At 46.4% G+C, this 19,460-nt stretch overlaps 1 protein-coding gene across 1 annotated transcript; it reads right to left on the reverse strand.

Moving 5' to 3' along the window:
* Window positions 1-294: 294 nt before the first annotated feature.
* Window positions 295-18,857, reverse strand: GEMIN8 (gem nuclear organelle associated protein 8). Its single transcript, XM_080795276.1, has 5 exons — window positions 18,756-18,857; window positions 14,933-15,013; window positions 10,923-10,967; window positions 9,889-10,327; window positions 295-843 (listed from the first exon to the last, which is right to left on the reverse strand). Exons 2-5 carry the CDS (start codon window positions 14,972-14,974, stop codon window positions 587-589), a joined length of 783 nt encoding a protein of 260 aa, XP_080651402.1. The 5' UTR covers window positions 14,975-15,013; window positions 18,756-18,857; the 3' UTR covers window positions 295-586.
* Between the last annotated feature and the right edge of the window lie 603 nt (window positions 18,858-19,460).

The following is a 19,460-nucleotide window of genomic DNA, read 5'->3' on the forward strand; positions in this document are numbered from 1 at the left end:
CCATCCAGAGCTGCTTTCAGGTGGCAAGGGCAGAACAGAGTGGTGGCGCCAAAGGCTGTGTGGCCTGCAAAGCCGGAAATACTCACTCTTTGCTCCTTTACAGGACAGGCACGCTGACCTCTGCAGCGGAGAGAAGTGGTGTCTGTCCCACAGGGTCACTTTCAGTGGGGGCTAAAGGAGTTCGAGTGGGAGAGGACATCTGACTCATTTAAGGCATGCGCGCTGAAGTTCAGGTGGGTTAAAGACAGGACAGAAGAAAATAGAAAAAGGCAAAAAAAAACCAGGCGGTGTCGCTAAGTGAGGACTTTAATGAACTGGAGAGTATCAGTGATATACATGAAAGCATGATATACATGAAATTATCATTTTGGATCAACAGAAAATCTTTCATGTTGGCAACAGTACGCAACTTGCTGACTTCAAGTGGCCAACATGTTACATCCAGCCCTGAGACAGGCCCCCTGGGACTCTGGTGACATGTTTATTTCTCAGTATAAGAGAAATTTCCCTGAGAAGATGCATAGAAGGAGAGATTCAGTGAATCCAAAAGGAAGGGGGTGATGGCTGGGTACACGGCGCCCCGGGCTCAGAACTTGAGCGGGATGACCGGCCAATACTTGGGCTGCTTCCTGTCACAGTGCTTGTCGAAGCTCAGCTGCACGGCGGCCTCCATGGCCTGGATCTTCGCGGCGCTGTCCCCATACAAGCGCTTCATCTCGGCCTGGCGCCGCTCGCCGGGCCTCTCGGAGGGGGGTTGCACCGAGCGGCGGGTGCTGTAGTACAGGTCGTGGTCGGCGTTCACGTAGTCGTCCAGGCGCTGGGCGTCCAGCTGCTGCTGCCGCCCTGAGAACGAACCAACACGGCGGTTGAGCCCGGGGTGCGGCTGCCGGCTGCGTGGCCAGGTCGGGCCGGCGGCGCCCGCCCAGATACCTGCACACCACTGCCCGCATGCCTAGGAAATGCACTGTTTGCTCATCCGGGAGGCGACCCTGCTAGAAACACGTTACCCAGCACCGTCGAACCTGTGCACTGAGCCCTGAATACAGCTCTCCCTCTTCCATCTGCACGGCTTGGCCGCCCACAAGCTGCGCCTCCGGAAGGGCTGGCGGAGCTCGCCTCAATTCACACACTGTGCCAGGCCAGGAGGGAAACGAAACGCTTCCTGCAAAGTCCAGGGTTGCAAGAAGTAGTAGTTCAGGCCACAAATGAGGTGCTGGGAGAAAAAGTCAGCCCCGCGTTCGAGGTACTGATTTCAGGTGATCTGGAACAGAGCAAGCGCTGGTACTAGGGGACTGCAGCGATGATCCCTGAGCCTTCTACACGGAGACACGGAGCACGCGAGGAAATGGAGTCACATAATACGACACTTGCCCAAGGAGACAGGGCCGAGCCAGGCTAATTCTGCCAATGGAAGGAAGAGCTTCACAGCTCAGCTTAGGCTAAATTTCAAGTGACAGAGCCATGTGATTTTAATCCTACTGATATAAATGGATTCTTTTGTAAAGCAAGAAATCCAGTGTATTCTCCCCTGTATAGGTTTTCCTAAAACAGGTCCCAGTATCAGAACTTTTATTCTTATGTACACAGAAACAACATATCCCTGCATAAGGTAAAATTTAGCCAGCTGACAGATTTGTGTAGGCCACTCTGTCGGGAACAGAGAGACGGAGAGTGGAATGCACACAACGCACGCATCTGTAGCTACTGCTGCTACCGAGGAAGGAGTGAAGATGGTGATAGGGGATAAAACAATGACATAAACCCCTCTTTCCTTGTGAACCCTAAAGCGAGCAGCAAGGCATGCCTGTGGCTAGGCAGTCACGCCCCTAAGTCTGTTATTCGCCTGTATCCCCTTGGAGTTGGAGGGAAGGAGATTTGGACACCCGGGAACACGAAAAACGTGGGCGGCCACTTCTGAGTTAGCACATCCGCAGCTTCTTTGTAACTGCAAGACGTCACCTACAGATACGTAGGCCAAATGACTGCCGAGCAGGTAAGCGCAATGTAACTGCTCCCGTACCCACGAACGAGAGACGTGGCTGACTTGCTGTGAAATGCAGAACTGAACCAAAACACTGGCGTAATGTGCAAACGAACGGGAGGTCAGTAACCACTTGTTTCTCGGTTTTGGTCTTCTTGCCAGTCTGAAACCTTAGGATGTAAGCGGTTCAGTTCCCACGGGTGTTTACATTGTATATCCTCACCCTCCAAAGACCACTCCTCTGAAAGCGGGACATTTCCACATTAGCCAGGGACAGCTGTTCCCTCTGCCACCTATGGGAGCCCTGGGCTGTTACCAGCCCTTGGACCCGTTTCCTCCTGGGCCCGGAGGAAACAATCCCGTGGTGGGGGGTGGGGAGAGGCCTGCGGGGGGCCCAGGGCCTGTGCATCTAGAGGACAGAGGTTCCCAGACTGCAGTCCTTTTACTTTCACATTTGTCCCAAGACTATAATCAGCCTCACCGACAGATCTAGTGACACAGCAGATGTTCAACTTCCTGTGTGAGTCTGAGGCTTCACATTTCCAAGTCTGAATAAACACCGGATCCACACTATCTTACTAAGTGTTGCTCTCTGCCGCCAGGATACGTGAATTTAACCTTCTTCCTTTCGCATCTTTCCTTTTCTTTTCCTGATAATTTACCATGGTTCTGCTACTCTTCTGACCAAAACTATCTTACAGGTAGGAAATCCGTGTAACAATTCTACATCGAGATGCTTTCTTACGGCTGACATCTGTTGATGAAGCACTGTTAAAAGGAGCCAAGTGCAGCCGCCAGTCCACGTAGCCAGTGCAGCTTTCCAAGTTCACACTTGGCACGTGCTCATCGGGTACCATCACAGGGTTTCAGCTTATGAAGCTCATTCCATGTAAGAATAACAGAATAAAAGACACAACCCTCTGTTCTCAATTCTTTTCTTGTATCTCCTTCCTATTCGGGTCTCCTTATGAAAATTTAAGACTCAACCCTTGTCCTCTCCCGGCCTTGAAAGAGGCTTGGGGCTTTCCTGGTTTCCAGCATGGTGGGTAGGTGCCCTAAAACGCAGACCTAAAGGGCAGGGAGCCTGTCCCCTGCACTGACCGGCTAGTGCTAAAACCCGCCTGTGGAAGTCATGCATGGGAAAAGGGCACTGTCACCTTCACCAGCCCCCGCCGTCCCCAGGCCCAGGAGGACACAATGCCTGACACTAAGCAGGTGCTCAGGAAATGACTGTTGAGAGAAAGTCTGGACAGAGGCCATACATTATTTTTTGTAAACGGCTGTTTCTTCCAGATGCTGTTAAAGAAGAATGATGACAACTCAGGGACAGAGAAACAGATGGTCAAATCTCAAAAGGTGCCGGGCAGAGCTCCCCTCCAGAGGGTTCCTCAGAAGCCTCCACGGCAGAGAGGCTGAGGCAGATGGGGGCGCCACTGAGATGGGGTCTGAGCTTGTTCCTTTCCCTCGGAGTCGCCGTGCCTCTACTTACTTAAACGATTATAAAAAAAGTCCTATGGCTAGACTACAAATTTGAAAAGCAGTCAACTTAAAACCAAATGCGCTCAGACGGGCTGGACATGGGAAGGTGCCGCTAGCATCTGGAAGTACTTCAGCTTATACCGACTTAGGGGACCAAGCAAACTTCAGAAGAGAATATACTCGTTCGAAGGCATCACTTATTCTGTTTTCTATTTATTGTTCCTTCCTCCCAATGAAGGAAAGCCTTCTCCATCACTAGCAGTTTTTCTCCCTGTCAAAACAAGGTGAGGGCTCAACCAGATGGGAATCATCTGACTGAAGCAGAGAAGGAGAGTATCACACTTCAGACGGAACAGGTGCCGTGTCACGGAGCAGCTGATCATTCTTTACTGAAAACAGCTGTGGGACTCAACGTTCCCCAGTGCTTTTTCTCCTATAGGCTATTCTAATAAAAACTGGAATGTACTATTAGATTTCAGGTTTAATGCAGGGCTGGAGTGGGTTGAATAGTGTCCCCCCAACATTCACATCTACATGGAACCTCAGAATAGACTTTTTCTTCTTTTTTCTTTTTTTTTTAGAAACAAGGTCTTTGTAGATGTAATTGAGGATCAAGATGGGATCATACTGGATGAGTGTGGACCCCAAACCCAATGAGCGTGTCCTTATGAGAGACAGAAAAGGACACACAGAGACACAGGGGGGAAATGAGGTAACCAAGCAGGCAGGACTGGAACTATGTCCCCACGGACCAGTGAACACCAGGAGCCACCAGAGGCTGGGAAGAGGCAAAGTCCCAGAACCTTTGGAGGGAATGGGTCCTGCTGACACCTTGGTTTCAGACTTCTGGCTTCCAGAACTGAGAACAAACTTCTGTTGTTTTGAGCCCATTTATGGTCATTTGATACTGCAGCCCTAGGAAACTAATATAAAGGTTAATATGCATATAGGGTTAAAACAAGAAAACAGTAACATCCTATTAAGGACAAACGCTACTGGATCCCGTCTGGGTTCAGGATATATAACCTTGCTATCTTCCCCCTCAATCTATCAACTTACATGATGCTACTACCAATGTGGACTTACAGTTAACAAAGGAAAGCGAAATCACGAGGAGTGACTTAGATTTTAGAGGACCTGACCGAGCGGGAAAACATTCATTCAGTATTCCACAGATACAATGTTATTTTTCCTCATTTTTCTCGGATCAGCATGTCCTTCTGACTGTATTCTCTGCTATGTTGCCAGAATTAATGATTTTAGCACAACCGAGCACAAGCACACGCTTGATTTATGTCACGAGTGACTCGCTTCTGGCTTGTCACTCCTGGCTTGTCAGCGACACACCTGGGACACAGGCGCTTGCCAGCAGACCTGGAGCCCTTTCTGCCGGGCCTTCGTCCTCACCTCCCATCCCTCTCCCCCTGACAAATGAAGTCGGTGGGTAATTACTGTTTCCAGAGTAAGAGCGCACTTCCATCCCGCCCTTCCACTTTTCCTCAGCCTTTTATTTGCATCCTCCCTCCGACTGGTTTTCCGTACCTCGAGCACTGGGACTGGATGGGACACGTGCGTGGTGGAACCGTGTTCGGTCAGGAGGACGGCACAGTGGCTCACTTGACACCGCGCCGTTCACTATATCCTCGAGGTTTCCCCCAGAGGGCGGACGGAGGGCGAACTGGCTGGGGTTGCAGCGGACTGACGGAAGGTCTGGTAATGAAAACTGGTCTAAACCTTCCAACTCTCCCAGCTAATGTCTGAAAGCACTGCTCGGCCCTGTGGTAAGAACAGCACGTTGAGTGCTCAGTGGGGAGTGGACTTACCCCCTTTCTTTCTCTCTTGATCCCAATGGACCCCATCCCTCAAGCCTAGAACATACTGCATTTTCCACCACTACCCCGTGAAACTTCTCTCATGGCTGAGTTCATGGGCTCTACTTGTCACTGCAAAGGTGCCCACAGACCAGGCCACAGATGGCTCTTCTAGCTCTTCTAGCTATCAGGTTTTGTTTTTTTTTTAAGATTTTATTTATTTGACACAGAGAGAGAGAGAGCACAAGCCAGGGGAATAGCAGAGGGAGAGGGAGAAGCAGGCTTCCCGTCGAGCGGGGAGCCTGATGCGAGGCTCGATGCGAGGCTCGATCCCAGGACCCTGGGATCATGACCTGAGCCGAAGGCAGAGGCTTAACCATCTGAGCCACCCTGGTGCCTCTAGGTATCAGTTTTAACTTGATTTTGTCTCCTCTTCCCAACTGGGTTGGTCTGTTTTGACCCAACGGTTACCCCCAAAACACAGAGGATAATATCTGATTGGCTCAAGCCTGAGACAATGGTGGTGGTGTTTGTTCCAGAGGCTTTCTGCACTGGGAATGATAACTTTCACTCATCTCCCTTCTAAGTATTAGGACCATATCCTTGCAGATGGTTATTTATGACTAAAACACGGTACTTTTCTTAACAATAAACATTTTTCCTAAGAAATAATTGAAAACACAGCTGACCTTTAAAACTCCACAACTGTCTACTTTCCCATAAGTAATGTTACCAGTAAAGTTTTGAATAACGGAAGTATCTCATTAGGAAATGACATATAACATAATCAAAAGCATGTCTGTTCCCACCACACAGAAGGAGTTCTTTATTTTCCTCCTTAGTTTTTTTTTTTTATCACTAAAATATGTTAGAGATTATCTGGAAGAGCAGTAATCATAAACAAGAACATGCTGTTCAGTATGAAGGATTTTATTCTAAGAAAATATTAAATAAGACTCCGATGATGATGAATTATGTAACATATAGACTCCTGTGGAAGTAATACCAAAAAATAGAATTAAATTTAGCTATGTTTTTCCCTGCTAGTGATAAATTTCATAAAATTCTGTGTTCTCTAGATGATCTCTATTCAAAGCTGAATTTGCCTTTATTGAATAAGTAGCTTCTAGTGGTTCAAAGAGCAAAACCAAACAACTTTTAACTAAGTATTCACACTACTCAGGTCCCTAATCACTCCTAAGATATATCCCAACTGTGTATGTAGCGAAACTTCCACGAACATTTCTAGTGAAGGCAACGGGCCGGAAAGCACCTCGGACATTCACAGCGCTTACACCTGAGTTCCATCCCTCAGCATTGCTCGAAGGAACAGTACAGGGCAGTATTCATCCTACAAGCCACCGAAAGCGCTGGTGAAAAAAATAATGCCCGTTGTTTTTGGTGGTACAGGGTCAGGCCCCGGGAGCTTCTAAGTCTTTACTAGTCAGATCAGACTCTGACCCCACAGCATGTTCTCGCCCTTGCCAGACCACCTCCCCTTCTCCCAAAGACCTGGTCATATTTCCAGGGCAGACCGCAGGACACAAAAGCATTGCAGAGACCCTAAGACAAGCAGTTTTCAATTATGCTACAACTACACATTTACAAAGCACGAAGAAGCAGAAGCTCGATGTGTTTAGTGCTGTTATTAGTAATATGGAAGTGGGTTCATTTTTCCATGCATTTTCCTATATTGTTACATCAGGCAAGAATGTCCTTGAAATGGACTAAAAGTTGTGTTAATGACTACTTTGATGAAACTACGTTAATGACTAAATAGGATCAACACCAAAACTTTAATTCTTTTCCTTTTTAAAGACTCTAAGTCAATTTAAGAATTTAGAAAGTGCAGAGCAGAAATGACTTTGTTTTGAAGCCACAGAACATCTTTACTAAAAAATATGCAGACTCTCAGTCAAGCGCTAAATAACACAGCATCGGAGTAAAATCCATACTTGGTTAGTGACACACACTAAAGGATGAGTTATCAGCAACTAACCCTAACAAATAACATTTCTTGGGCACTGACTTCGTGCCAAGCATGGTTCTCTCACTTATCGTTTATTATCTCACTTAATCTTCATAATTACCACTCCACTGATTAGGATCCCCTTTCACAGGTCGGGTGACTGAGGCACAGTCTGACCAGGATAGGTGGCCCACAAGCTAAGTGCCTCCGGCTGACGAGTGGCGGGGGCAGGCGGGACTCTAACGTGAGCGCTTCCGCCACAGCTCGCTCGGTATAATGTTATTAATAGTAACGTATACATGGAAGAATGAGGTTAAAGATGAAGGCTGTATGGGTTTTCACAAAATTCCCTTTTTTATTGGTTTGCTGTCTACATCATGGTAAAACAAGTATGTAACAGTTTCTCCAAAGGGATGGCAAGACCTGTGTAGTTCACTTCGTGTCCCACTCGAAGACTGCATGTTGGGACAAAGAAAATTCTCACAGGGGGATTGCATTAGTTTCCTAGGGCTGCTGTAACAAAGCACCACAAACTGGGTGGCTTAGCCTAACAGAAACTTCTCATCTCACAGGTGTGGGAGCCAGAAGTCTGAGATCAAGGCACGGGCAGCAGGGCCGTGCCCCTTCTGAAGGCGCTAGGGAAGATGTGGTCCAGGCCTCTCTGCTAGCCTCCAGCGGCAGAACTCCAGGCTTCCCGTGGCCTTCTCCCCGGGTGCATGTCTACCTCTGCGTGCACGTGTTTCCTTTTTGAAGGACACTAGTCGTACTGGATCAGGGCCCACCCTAACGGTCTCATGTGAGCTTGGTTACCTCTGTAAAGACTCTATGTCCACATGAGGTCACACCCTGAGGCCGAAGCGGGGGAAATTAGGACTCCAACAGATCTTTTTCTTAGGGAACAAACTTCAACCCACCACAGTGATGACAACAGTGCAATCTGGAGCCTTGAGGTCAACTCAGCGGATAGGGAATGATATAAAACCAAATCCGAAGTTCATCAAAGCCTAACTCACTTTGTAAAATGTCCCGCACAAGCACAGCAAGCTTAGCACTTTATGGGATACTTGAAAACCCTGATTTAAGGCTCATAATTAATACCAAAATCATTCACTCATTCAAAAACAGTATTAAGTGTCAGGCACAACTTAGCAGGTAATTTTTATGACTATTTTTTTTTTTTTTCAAACTTACTTAGAATTCTACCTGACCAAGGCAAGAGGAAGAACGGTTCTCAGCCATATCTGTAACTGAACTGCTGCCGTCGGAAAGACACATTTCGTTACTTTATTTTCATTATCATCACATCTATTTTTTATTGAATAACTATGTATCAAGTTTATTTTAAATGAGCAGATAACTCAAAATGGCCTTTTGGATGATTGGGGTTTGCTTCCGTCCCTAATTAGAACTGCTATCATATACATATCAATCTGTGGAGGGAAACATGTTATTTTACCCTCTAGTAAGGACAAACGAAAGAAACCCCACATCCATCGTATTTTTTCCAAAGCTATAAAAAAACGGCATTCCGGCCGAACGTGGACATGCTGGAACACCTCCTCTCCTTCACCACTGTACACTTTTCAGACACTAAAAGGCACGATACCTTATACAAAGCCCACCTCTCAGTTCCAGGCACCCTGCGGGGATCGATCAGCCCATCATCAGGAAAACACAGATCAATCAAAGACGGAACCCCATCTTGGCCATCCCCAGACTTCCATGTTTCTGTTTATCTTGTTTCTTTCTATTTATTAAAAACATTCTAAGTAAAGTATCATATAATTAGAACTCAATAAAAACAATATTGAGACTAGATACTGGTTATAAGGAGAAAAGCATTTGTGTATCTGTTTGAGACACTTCAAATGTAAACAGTCTGGTGAATTTTCATAGTTCTAGTTCTTTGTAGGAACTTGGTAAGAAATTATTTAAAAAAAAAAAAAAAAAGGAAATTCCTGCTTTGCCATGGAAGAGGGAAAAGCATGATCATGTTTCTAGAACCTTAAGAACAGACTGCTTCGACGCGGGGTCGGACCAGGAAGGTTTGAGTCCCAGACATTTTGTGGCTGTTTAGGTTCACAATGACCTCTGCTCCGATGCCGCTTAAAAACGAAGGCCTGGTAGCTCGCTAAGCAAGGGAAGTCTCAGAGCCGTGTAGGGGTGAGGTGACAGCAGTATTTTAAAAAAACCTAGCAGTCTCAGGGACAAAACCTAATCCCGAAGTTTGTGCTAGAGGAAGCAGCACAGGAACTGGGAGTCAGACCTCGATTTGAACCCCAGCAGCTCGTGACTAGCTGTGCACCGTGCAGCAAGTCAGTGGACCTTCTGAGAGGTCACCTGCCTCATTTGTGAAGCGGGGGGCACGGCCCTGAGGGGCTGGGGGTCGATCAGGGAACACGGGCACACCCCCGTGCACAGCCCCCCATCTGCGGTCTGCTACTCGGGGTAGATGGCAGAGGTACCACCGGGACAAGCCTTGCTCTAGAGCTAAAAAAAAGTCCTGTCTGAAAACACCTCCGGAAGCTGACAGAGCTGAGGTGGGACTGGATGTGGTGCGTTAGGCAGTTACAAAATAACTCGAGGAAGAAGGCAGTGCGAGAGGCAGGGCGAGGGGAGGAAGCGCGCAGGGCCGGGCGCACACTTACGTCGCTCTTCCCGGTGCCTCTCGGTCTGGGCGAAGTACTGGCGCAGCTCCTCTGTGATCTCCATGTTGCTCAGGTCGCACTCCACACCCCCGTCTGACTCGGACTCTGCCGCCTCCTCCTCGGCAGGCCAAGCTCGGCGTTCTCTGGGGCGGGCGGCTGGATGCTGCCCGGACCTTCTAGACTGTGAAGAAACGCAGTGCGAGTCCGTGGAGGCCGGGAGATGGTCACGAGAGGGCTGAGGCTTGGCCTTGGTCGTGTGAGGGCTCTGGGCGAGAGCTGCAGGAGGGAAGGCCCACGGGCAACTGAGGTAAGATTCCACCGCCTTCCTGTAGGCACTGTGGTGGCTTCGCATCCAGGCCATCGCCTGGTGATAATGGCGCCAGTATCTTGCATAGACTGGATGAAAAGACCAAGGCTCAGAGGCTTTCCAGGATGCCACCTACAGAATAAAGGGAGGTGGAAGCCAGATGCCACACAGTCCTTCCTCAAGAGAACCCTCAAGTGTTGAATCGGCTAAACAACACGTTGTCTACCGAGTATCCAGTAAATACCTACGCTACACCAGGACGCTACCACTGGGCCAAAGAGGACACAGGACAGGTCCATGCCCACAACGGACAGGACGTGTGTGTGCATGAGGTACGCACAGGACTCAGTTTAACGTTATGGCCATAATAAAGTGGGGACAGAGGCTGATGATTATTTTTAGGTAAGATGCACGGAGAGATACGGACATCAACCACCTTGGGCCTCTCTACCCACTGGAACCTAGCGCCTAGTTCCAAGAACCACATGGACTAATGTTCTCTGGTCCCTCCCTCACTACCCCCCTAAACATCTGCTGGTCTGGGCCACTCTCAGTAGCTGACAACAGCTGTCTAGCAACCTACCCACTGGTGCTTTTACTTTTCCCTTCTGGATGTATTTGTTTCTTTGGTCTTCTCCGTCATGGGATGAGAATACCAAGACCCTAATGGCTAAAATTTACTCTTTGCTCATGAGTTTAAAAAAAAAAAAAAAAAAAAAAATCTTACCTTTGCTGTCATCTCTGGTTGTGGAAGTCCAAACGGGCGCTGAAACTGGGAAAGAACAAGCACAGTGCAAACATCTGGTCAGTGCACGTGGGTGACACTTGTGGCTACTTCAGGGTTTACAGTGCAGCCCCTCAGAGGCTGGCTCTTCTGAGCACCACGCCTGGTCTTCACGCAACATATGCTACAGGGCCCTGGCACCTGGGAGGGATCCCCTTAGGTATGATTAAGTGGCTCAAGGGACACTGCATTTTTCAAGTATTTGTTTACCTATTGAAAGTAAAGACTGGAAAGAACCACACAGTTAGTGGCTAGTACCTGTATTAAAAATATTAATACAGAACAGGAACTAATAATATATGACTCTCCCTGCCTAAGCACTCTGCATCATTGCAGGAGAAACTGTTCCCCGGAGACTTTCCACCAATCGCCTGCATAGAACGCCTTTGCTCAGCGGCCTTGCTCGGCCAGGATTTACTCCTTTTGCCCCTGCCTACCTGCTTGTGATGGACTGATGTGGCAGAAGATACCTAAAGGTAAAGTTTAATCTGCAGCAATATCTTCTGTGAGCTACTTAAAACAATTTTATTTTTTCTCCTTCCTGCTCAGGAGTTCAGAGCTACTAAAATGCCACGGTATGTCAGGATATACTTAAAAAAAGAAAGTTAAACAAAACATCCTGGGGCATCTGGCTGGCTCATTCTGTAGAGCGTGCAACTCTTGATCTCAGGGTCATGCATTCAAACTCCACACTGAGTGCAGGGGTAACTTTAAAAAATTAAAAGAAAAAAAAAAGCAATATCCTAAAATGCACGAGAACTGAAGCATCCGTGAGATGAAACCACTAACACAATGTGGTGCTGAGCCAACAGCTACTTGGATTTTTTTTTTTTTTTCCAGCTACTTGGATTTTGAAACTCTGGGAAATCAGATACAGAAGGAAGCCTGTTTTTCCCTCCTTCACTTCATGAGAGGGCAGAATTTAAAAATTCTAAGCCTTAAGAAATAAACTTGACTTATTTTGTAATCTCTATCAGATGTTCTGCTATGGTTAATGTGGAAAACTGAGCTGTTAAATTGACCACATCTTTTAAGATTTAGCCTGAAGAGAACCATTCACTTTCTTTTTAAATACAATAGGCTTTCCAACAGGCTATTTCTAAGAGGGCTGACCTGATCTTCTGTAAATATATCTTAAACACAGCCCACACTTCTTATTCCCTGTTCTAAATTCAAGAATATACACACATGCAGTGAGTGTAAACTGGAAAAAAGCGAATCCACGCAATGAAAATATAAGTGTAAATTAAGTTCGCAATACTTATAAAACTACAATTTAAAGGTTTAAAACGTGAGCAATTATCTGAAAACCTGGCTAACTGTCTATGTGCTTTACAAGCTACTGAAGAAAAACAAAAGTCAATACAATTAAGGGGTTAACCACCCAGAGAAGTTACACTACTCAAATGAAATTACAGTAGACATCAGTACATACTTGAGTGCTAAACTGTAAGGTGCGTCCTGTAAGTGGCTAATTCATTCCAGACCGGTTTCATATCTGTATCACTGAAATCTGAGCATTTTTCTAAGAGCCTGCAGCACATAATGCCATTAAAGTGAGCTTTAATGTGTGTCTTAATCAAATTTGTTTTAGAGATTAACAAGGAGCATAGGAATTGAATTTGCAGGGCATCTGTGTGTCTTCTGGAAATTAAGAGTTTTGAGTCCAGACTTCAATGCCTTGTAAAATGTACTTAGAACCAGATCAATGTAAATATTAATTATCCCGAACTGGGAAGGTCTGGCTTCAGCCTCAAAGATGCCATAAACTTTATCGTCACCGAATACTACTGCAGACCTTGGGAAATTCTGCTTTTATTTATAACTGGGAAAATCCAGCCTGGCTTTAAAAGTCTTTGTGCCAGTATTCTGAAAATGCACAAGATGGCTCAGGAGAGGTTGCACTTTGCAGAGCCGGAAGCGGAGGCACGCGCCATCAAGTAGGCGACTGTTTAAGAGGCTCCGGTGTAATTCATCACGTTCGCCAGGCTGCTTGAATGTCAATGGCTGTGATTAAAAGGGGCACGGAGAGCTAATTTGAGGAGAGGCTACTTATTTATGCCTTTGATTTGACAAATAACTTGCTAGAAGGGCTGCCATGTTACACGGTCTCAGAGATCACACAAGGCATGCCCTGACTGCTTCTGCGAGAAGGAAGCCAGGACAGCGGGCTGAAGAAAGCCAGTTCCGGGGCTTGGAGCACAAGCAGCTCGGATTCAGCCTGGTGTGCCAGCGACCTATGAAGCAGACCAACTAGTCAGCTAAGGCACTGGATGCTTTCAAGACCCAGGCTGTTAAAGAAAGCTGAGTTTATCTTAATGATGGAATACAGGCATCTCTAACATCGATTTTATTCTGATAGTGCTTCCTGTTTTGGCCGCTGGGACACTTCTGAGCAAATCCGCCACCAGCCTCCGGCAAGTTAAGAACCCGGGAGCTATGTGTCGCATATGGTCATTTACCCCTGGCTCTATCATTCCCCCTCCCCCAAATCCAAAACCTGTCTATCATAGAGTAAGTATTTTACTGTAAAATACTGTAAGGTGCGGCCTGTAAGTGGCTAATTCATTCCTAAAATCCTACAGATATTCAACTGAAAGTAGTTCCTGAGAATGAACGACAAATTAAGTAAATTCTCAGAAAGGAAATCAAAGAAGGTCTAGAAAAATATGTCTAAAGGAGTAGCAGTTTGCATGCAGCTTTATAATTACTGGTTTGCTTTTTTCAGCATTATTCTTGGTTATTTTATACCAGCAAAATTTTTGTGTAAAGGGCCAAGTAGTAAGTATTTTGGGCTTGTAGGCCACATACAGTCTTTGTCACACACTCTTCATATTCTTCTTCTTTTTTTTTAAATTTAAAAACAACCCGGGATGCCTGGGTGGCCCAGTCGGTTAAGTGTCTGCCTTCGGCTCATGTCATGATCTTGGGGACCTTGGATCGAGCCCCGCATCGGGCTCCCTGCTCAGTGGGGAGTCTGTTTCTCCCTCACTCTCTGCCTGTCACTCCCCCAGTTCATGCTCTTTCTCTCTCAAATAGATAAAATCTTTACAAATAAATAAACTTAAAAATAAATAGATTCAAAAACAACCCTTTGACAATGTAGCTGATGACTACATTGACAATGTAGCAATGACATTCTTAGCTCCCAGGTGGGAACAAAAACAAGCCGTGGGCCATCCTCTGCCAGGCCCGGCTTCACGTGAATACATCATTCGGCCGCACAGACTCCGCGGTCAGTATGCAGGGTACTCTCATCCTTGCTCATTCCCCACTTGGCCATCCGTGCAGGAACACTGTGATTCTCTCTTGTCTCGTAAATGATTAGGCTTGGAGTAAGCCTGGTGGAAGCTAGAAAACGGTGATGATGACCCCAGGAATCCTGGTGACCAGTTCCTAGTATCCGGGACAAAAGAATCGTCTTAATAACTAAATAAGGAAAGTGGACCATTTCTTCAACATCTACAGAGATATTTAAAGACTTAATTAAAAAAAAAAAACAAAACACACCAAACTCCTGAAATCAACTGGGCTTATAATGCACGTGTAGTGCCACGATTTCTGATGGAGACCCTACCAGTTGCCATGGACAGCAACCCCACAAGGACGGGAAGCAGGAGAGAGCTCACAGACTCACTTCCCTGGAAGAAAGAATACATATCCCTTCCTGCTAGGTGCATCAGTTAGCTCCTAAGGAAAGGTGATAACCTCCTCTAAGAAGGGGTCCTGTTAACTTTTTCAAACCGGCTACTCTTTCTACATGGAGAACTTAAGGACCTTAAAAAAAAAAAAAAAAAAAAAAAAAAAGCCTGGGTTTCTGAAAAGCCAACATGAAACTAATTCTAAACATTAAAGCAACACTTCCAGCCACCAGTTCAAAGAGAAGCAAGCTTATGGTCATAGCAGATGTAGATGACTTTCAAAGGTCTTTAATTTTATCTTTCAGTCGCCACCTCTTTCGGAGGGTCTCCTACTCCCGCCGCACACATCTTCATGGACTGAACAGCAGCTTTCCTCCTAATGGGATGGTGGAGCTGAAAGAAAAGAGAATGGTAATGTCAGGGCAGGCCGGGATCCACAGTACCCCCAAACCGGCGGCCCTCCCCAGCGAGCACAATGGCATAATAGTCACTACCCAGCTGAGCCCGGGCGAGCACAGAGACCAAATTCATTGTCTGTCCTCAACCACCAGAGGAGGAAGGAAAAAAACAGCGCTGAGGTCATTCATGAAACACTGCCGAGCCCTGGGGCCCACTGGCAAGACAGTGCCCTGGGTCTTAAACCATGTATTCTCCCATATAGCCTTTTTAAAAAAACACATGCATTCTTCAATGAATCTGCTTATCCTAGAGATGTATTTTTAAATGCATAAATATACATGAGGAATAACAGGCAAGAGCTTTGTTGTTTTTAATGGAAAAAATCCAACTATTTCCATCAAGTTATTAAAAAATTCCACAAGTAAGTAATGTGGCTTTGTTGAAAGGTAGTGACAGTGTACATATTCTTTTTACGGTGTATTTCTATTCCTACAAATATAGGATCTAGGATGTGTCACTGCAACCAATAAATAAAATAAAAACAGAAATTCCCCTCAAATAATAATGTGTACTCTGCAACTGGATTTTCCTCTCTATCCTCCTTTTCCAGTAGAATTCTGAAAATTAAATACGTGAAAACTCACCTGCTTTTATTTTTTTTTTTTTAAGATTTTATTTATTTATTTGACAGACAGAGATCACAAGTAGGCATAGAGGCAGACAGGGAGAGGGGGGAAGCAGGCTCCCTGCTGAGCAGAGAGCCCGATGCGGGACTCGATCCCAGGACCCTGAGATCATGACCTGAGCTGAAGGCAGAGGCTTTAACCCACTGAGCCACCCAGGCGTCCCTGCTTTGATTTTTTGCTTAGGAACACACTGGAAGTCAGTCATTAAGTTATGCTGGCTAAAGTCCCTAAGGTCAAACCTTTCTGGTAAGGCTCCCAGTGATTTGGTTCTCTGAACCAAACATGTAATTTAGAGGATCTAATGTAGGCCTTCGGTGTATGTTTCAGGGTAGAAGGGGGTCTGCTGGAAATTGCTCAAAATAAATGAAGGTACAATGAGAAATGGAAATTACATGAACTGAGTCATTTGTGGTTCTAAGGCATTTCTGTATTTGTAGTAATAACCCTATCAGAGACCACGTCTTCCAAGAACGCATACACCAGTAGTAACTTCCTGAACTAAGATAATAAAAAGGTTTTCTGACAGCATTGCTTCCTGCCTGCCACCCCCAGTGGCCTGATGGCAGTTTCAACTGGGCTGATGCCCTCAGGGACTCCCTCCTGCGGCTTAGAATGGTCCCTGCCCGGTAATGTGGACAACAAAGATGGCTCAAGACTGAGTGTCTTCCCACCCTCAGGAGTCCAGGCTCTGTCTTATGGCCAGACACGAGCCTCCCACAAGGGCACATAATATCCAGTTCAAAGAGCCTGCACCTCTCTGTCTATAACAACCGTTGTTATAACTGATAGGCGAGGGAGCCAAAAAAGTTTTATTTCCTTTTCATTCCTTCAACCCCAAACCCCAATTTACTCTCTTCCGGAAGTTGCAGTTAGAAGTAATGTCACAAAGGAAGGCCCAGCATGGGGAAGGAGAAAGACTGAAAGGATGTAGTTAAGTGTTCTTTAAAAAAAAAAAAATACAAATAACCTTCCACCCACAGAACGCTGTTGTTTAATTTGTCAGCAGGGTGATGGATTTGTGAGCAGATCTATTTGCAAGTTCACCAAATCCCCAGGTGGCTAATGTCAAGATCTTAAGTGAAATATAAGGCCACTCAAAGACAAAGTGACCCTCTGATCATGAACACAACAGGCAATGGAAGAGGTGAAAACTAGGATAACCAAGGGCATACTAGCAATACAACTCAAAAGAGGAAACAGGTAAGTTCACTTCACTCCAAGTGTATCCCTCGCAAAGCAAAAGCTGGTGTGACTGTAAAGGACTAAGGGTTGAACAGGCAGGTCATGTAAGTTCAGAGCCTATCAGCAAAAGCCATGACTAGTTTAAAGTGGTTAAGCCCACCCGTAGATTTCAGAGGTTTTATTTCAAGTTTCCTTCTATAAACACATACGTGGTAATTCCATTTGATCGCTGTGTTTCCTGAATTGATACAGCACTACGTCCCACTCATTTAATCAATTACTTGTAGGCATTGATTCTGTAATCTATTTCTTTCAAATTTCCTATTTTCCTTCCGGCATAAAAACCACAGTTTTATTTTCTTGCCTTTGGATGCTGCTGAGATTGCTATTTCCTGATAATAGTCTCTCCTCCTCCTCCCTTCCCTAAGTAAACTGAGTAGCTAGTCACTCAGGTAACCCGTAAAGCCACAAATTTTTTCAGGAAGCAGACTTTTAAATACATTAGTATGTTTTCAAAACTATTTTCAATTCATCTGATCTTTGATCAACCACAGTTATGCTCTTTTTTTCACGTGTCCAACTGTTCTATGGATGGATTTTCCCATTGGAGAGAAGGGGTCCAAGAGTTCTGCACCGAATTTGCAATCTCTCCAGCCTCCACTCTGGCCTTAATTGTTCAATTTTCCCTCATCCTTCTCTTCTCGCCCCATCTTTAAATGCTGGATCCTAAAAACCAAAATAATCCTTTACCATCTGTAAAACAGTTTTAGAATGAAAATTTCTCTCTGGACCGTTAGTTTATATACTTTCCCAGCAATGAACACAGAAGAGATCTGTACACCTTCTGTGAACCTGTCTTCAGTTACACCTATCCCAAGTCACTACCCAACGATCTTTGAAAATATACAGCAGCTCTTGGCATTGCCATCCCGAAGGGGTCCGTTACAAACTGTATTTATAAGTTGTATTTGTAAATGTTATCTCCACCCCACAATTCATGGAAACTCTGAGAGTAAACAACCCCAGAAGTGTTATTAATCTTCAGCCTAGACTTTCTAGTAATGTCCTGACTTCTGGTACAAAACAGCCCAATACAGAACCTACCTAGCCCATGAAACAGCTTTAAAAATCATTCCTGATAAAGATAAAATTGTTCAGAACCATCTGATCTGTACTAAGGAACTCCCAGGATTTCACAGCTAAAAGGTACTTCGTTGGTTCCTAGTTCAACTCCACTTAATTACTGAGGAAGAAAAGTGGGCAAAGACCTTCTCCACCTCCACGGGTAAGGCGCATAAAAGACCACAGTGGCCAATGTTCCCTAGGTAACTTCCACCAAAATTCTGACCTCCCACAGAGGCCGAAGTGTGAGGGGGAATAAAAAGAAAACCCTAAGTTTTGAGTAGACGGGCCGATATTCCAGACATCCCTCCATGGATGAGGCTGCCCTGGGCGACGTTCTGCTCAGATACCGGGCTGTATGACCAAAGCCCGAATTCACTTTACAGACTTAGCTTAACACAGTGTTACTCAGCACCTCAGAATCACGTGGGGGGAGTTTCATCAAAATACCGATGCCTGGGTCCCACTTCTACAGATTCGAATGTAATTGGTCTGGGATGGGTCCCCGAGCATCAAAAGCCATCCACCGATTCCGAAGCACGGCGGCTGAGAGTCTCCGGAACCAGTCCCCTGTCACAATTAACCAGCAATAATTCAGGAATCTCACGGGCCCCGTGAGATGAGGCTAATTACGACCACGTGACAGGCAAGTCCTCGGCTCTCCCGGCATCTGAGGAAGCCAGGCATCGGTGCCTCCACGCTCCTCCCTCACTCCCCAAAGGAAACCCAGCCGTCCCCGGAGTCACCTCGTGGGCTCGTAGCTCGCGGATCTCGGGCGGTGGGCGAGCAGGGACCTACTTCCTGTGAGGAGACAGAAGGGGCGCGCGAGGGAGGGGCTGTTGCCCGGGAGACCAGAAATGCACTTCCGGCGCGGATCACGTGACGTGCGCGGCGGAAAGGCCGCGCACGGCGCCGCTGACGCCACGTCCGTTCCGCGTTCTGCGCCACGTGGGAGACAGTCGTGAGATGAGGCTCCGCCTTCTGGGGCGGAGCGTAGGGAACGGCTGGAGGGAGGTGGTGGGCCAAGGGAGTGGGCGCCGCTCCGGTGTCGCGGCGCCGCGTCTAGCACCTGTATGTCCGCTGACGCGTGTGGCGCGGCGGGAAGACGGCGGTTTTCTTCCTGGGCAAGTTCCTTGACTGTCGACTTTTCGCCCTTATCTCAGCTCCCTTATCTTCCCCCTCTTGTCTTTAGTTAGCCTTTCCTCTTTTTTTTTTTAAACTAGCAAGTCTTGAGGTCCTGGCCCTGGAGGACACGCCCCGGCTTTGGAAGTAGCGTTTAGTTTATTAACCTCGGGAGCCTCGGATTCTCGCCCAAAACATGGGAATAATCCCTAGGGCACAGTGCCTGGTGCGATAGAGCGGACCGAAGTTAGTACCTATTAACGTTATTTGTATCACAGGCATTGGTTAGCATCACAGAGGATTCGTTAATAACCAAGCGAAATCCACCG

The sequence above is a fragment of the Martes martes genome (assembly GCF_963455335.1).
Source record: "Martes martes genome assembly, chromosome: X".
In the NCBI taxonomy this organism is placed as follows: domain Eukaryota; kingdom Metazoa; phylum Chordata; class Mammalia; order Carnivora; family Mustelidae; genus Martes; species Martes martes.

Coding starts and splice junctions, on each gene's coding strand:
- GEMIN8 (XM_080795276.1), bottom strand. CDS start 14,974: ATGAAGATGTGTGCGGCGGGAGTAGGAGACCCTCCGAAAGAG. Junction 10,968..14,932: donor TAGGAGACCCTCCGAAAGAG/GTGGCGACTGAA, acceptor GTTCTTTCCCAG/TTTCAGCGCCCGTTTGGACT. Junction 10,328..10,922: donor AACCAGAGATGACAGCAAAG/GTAAGATTTTTT, acceptor TTTATTCTGTAG/GTGGCATCCTGGAAAGCCTC.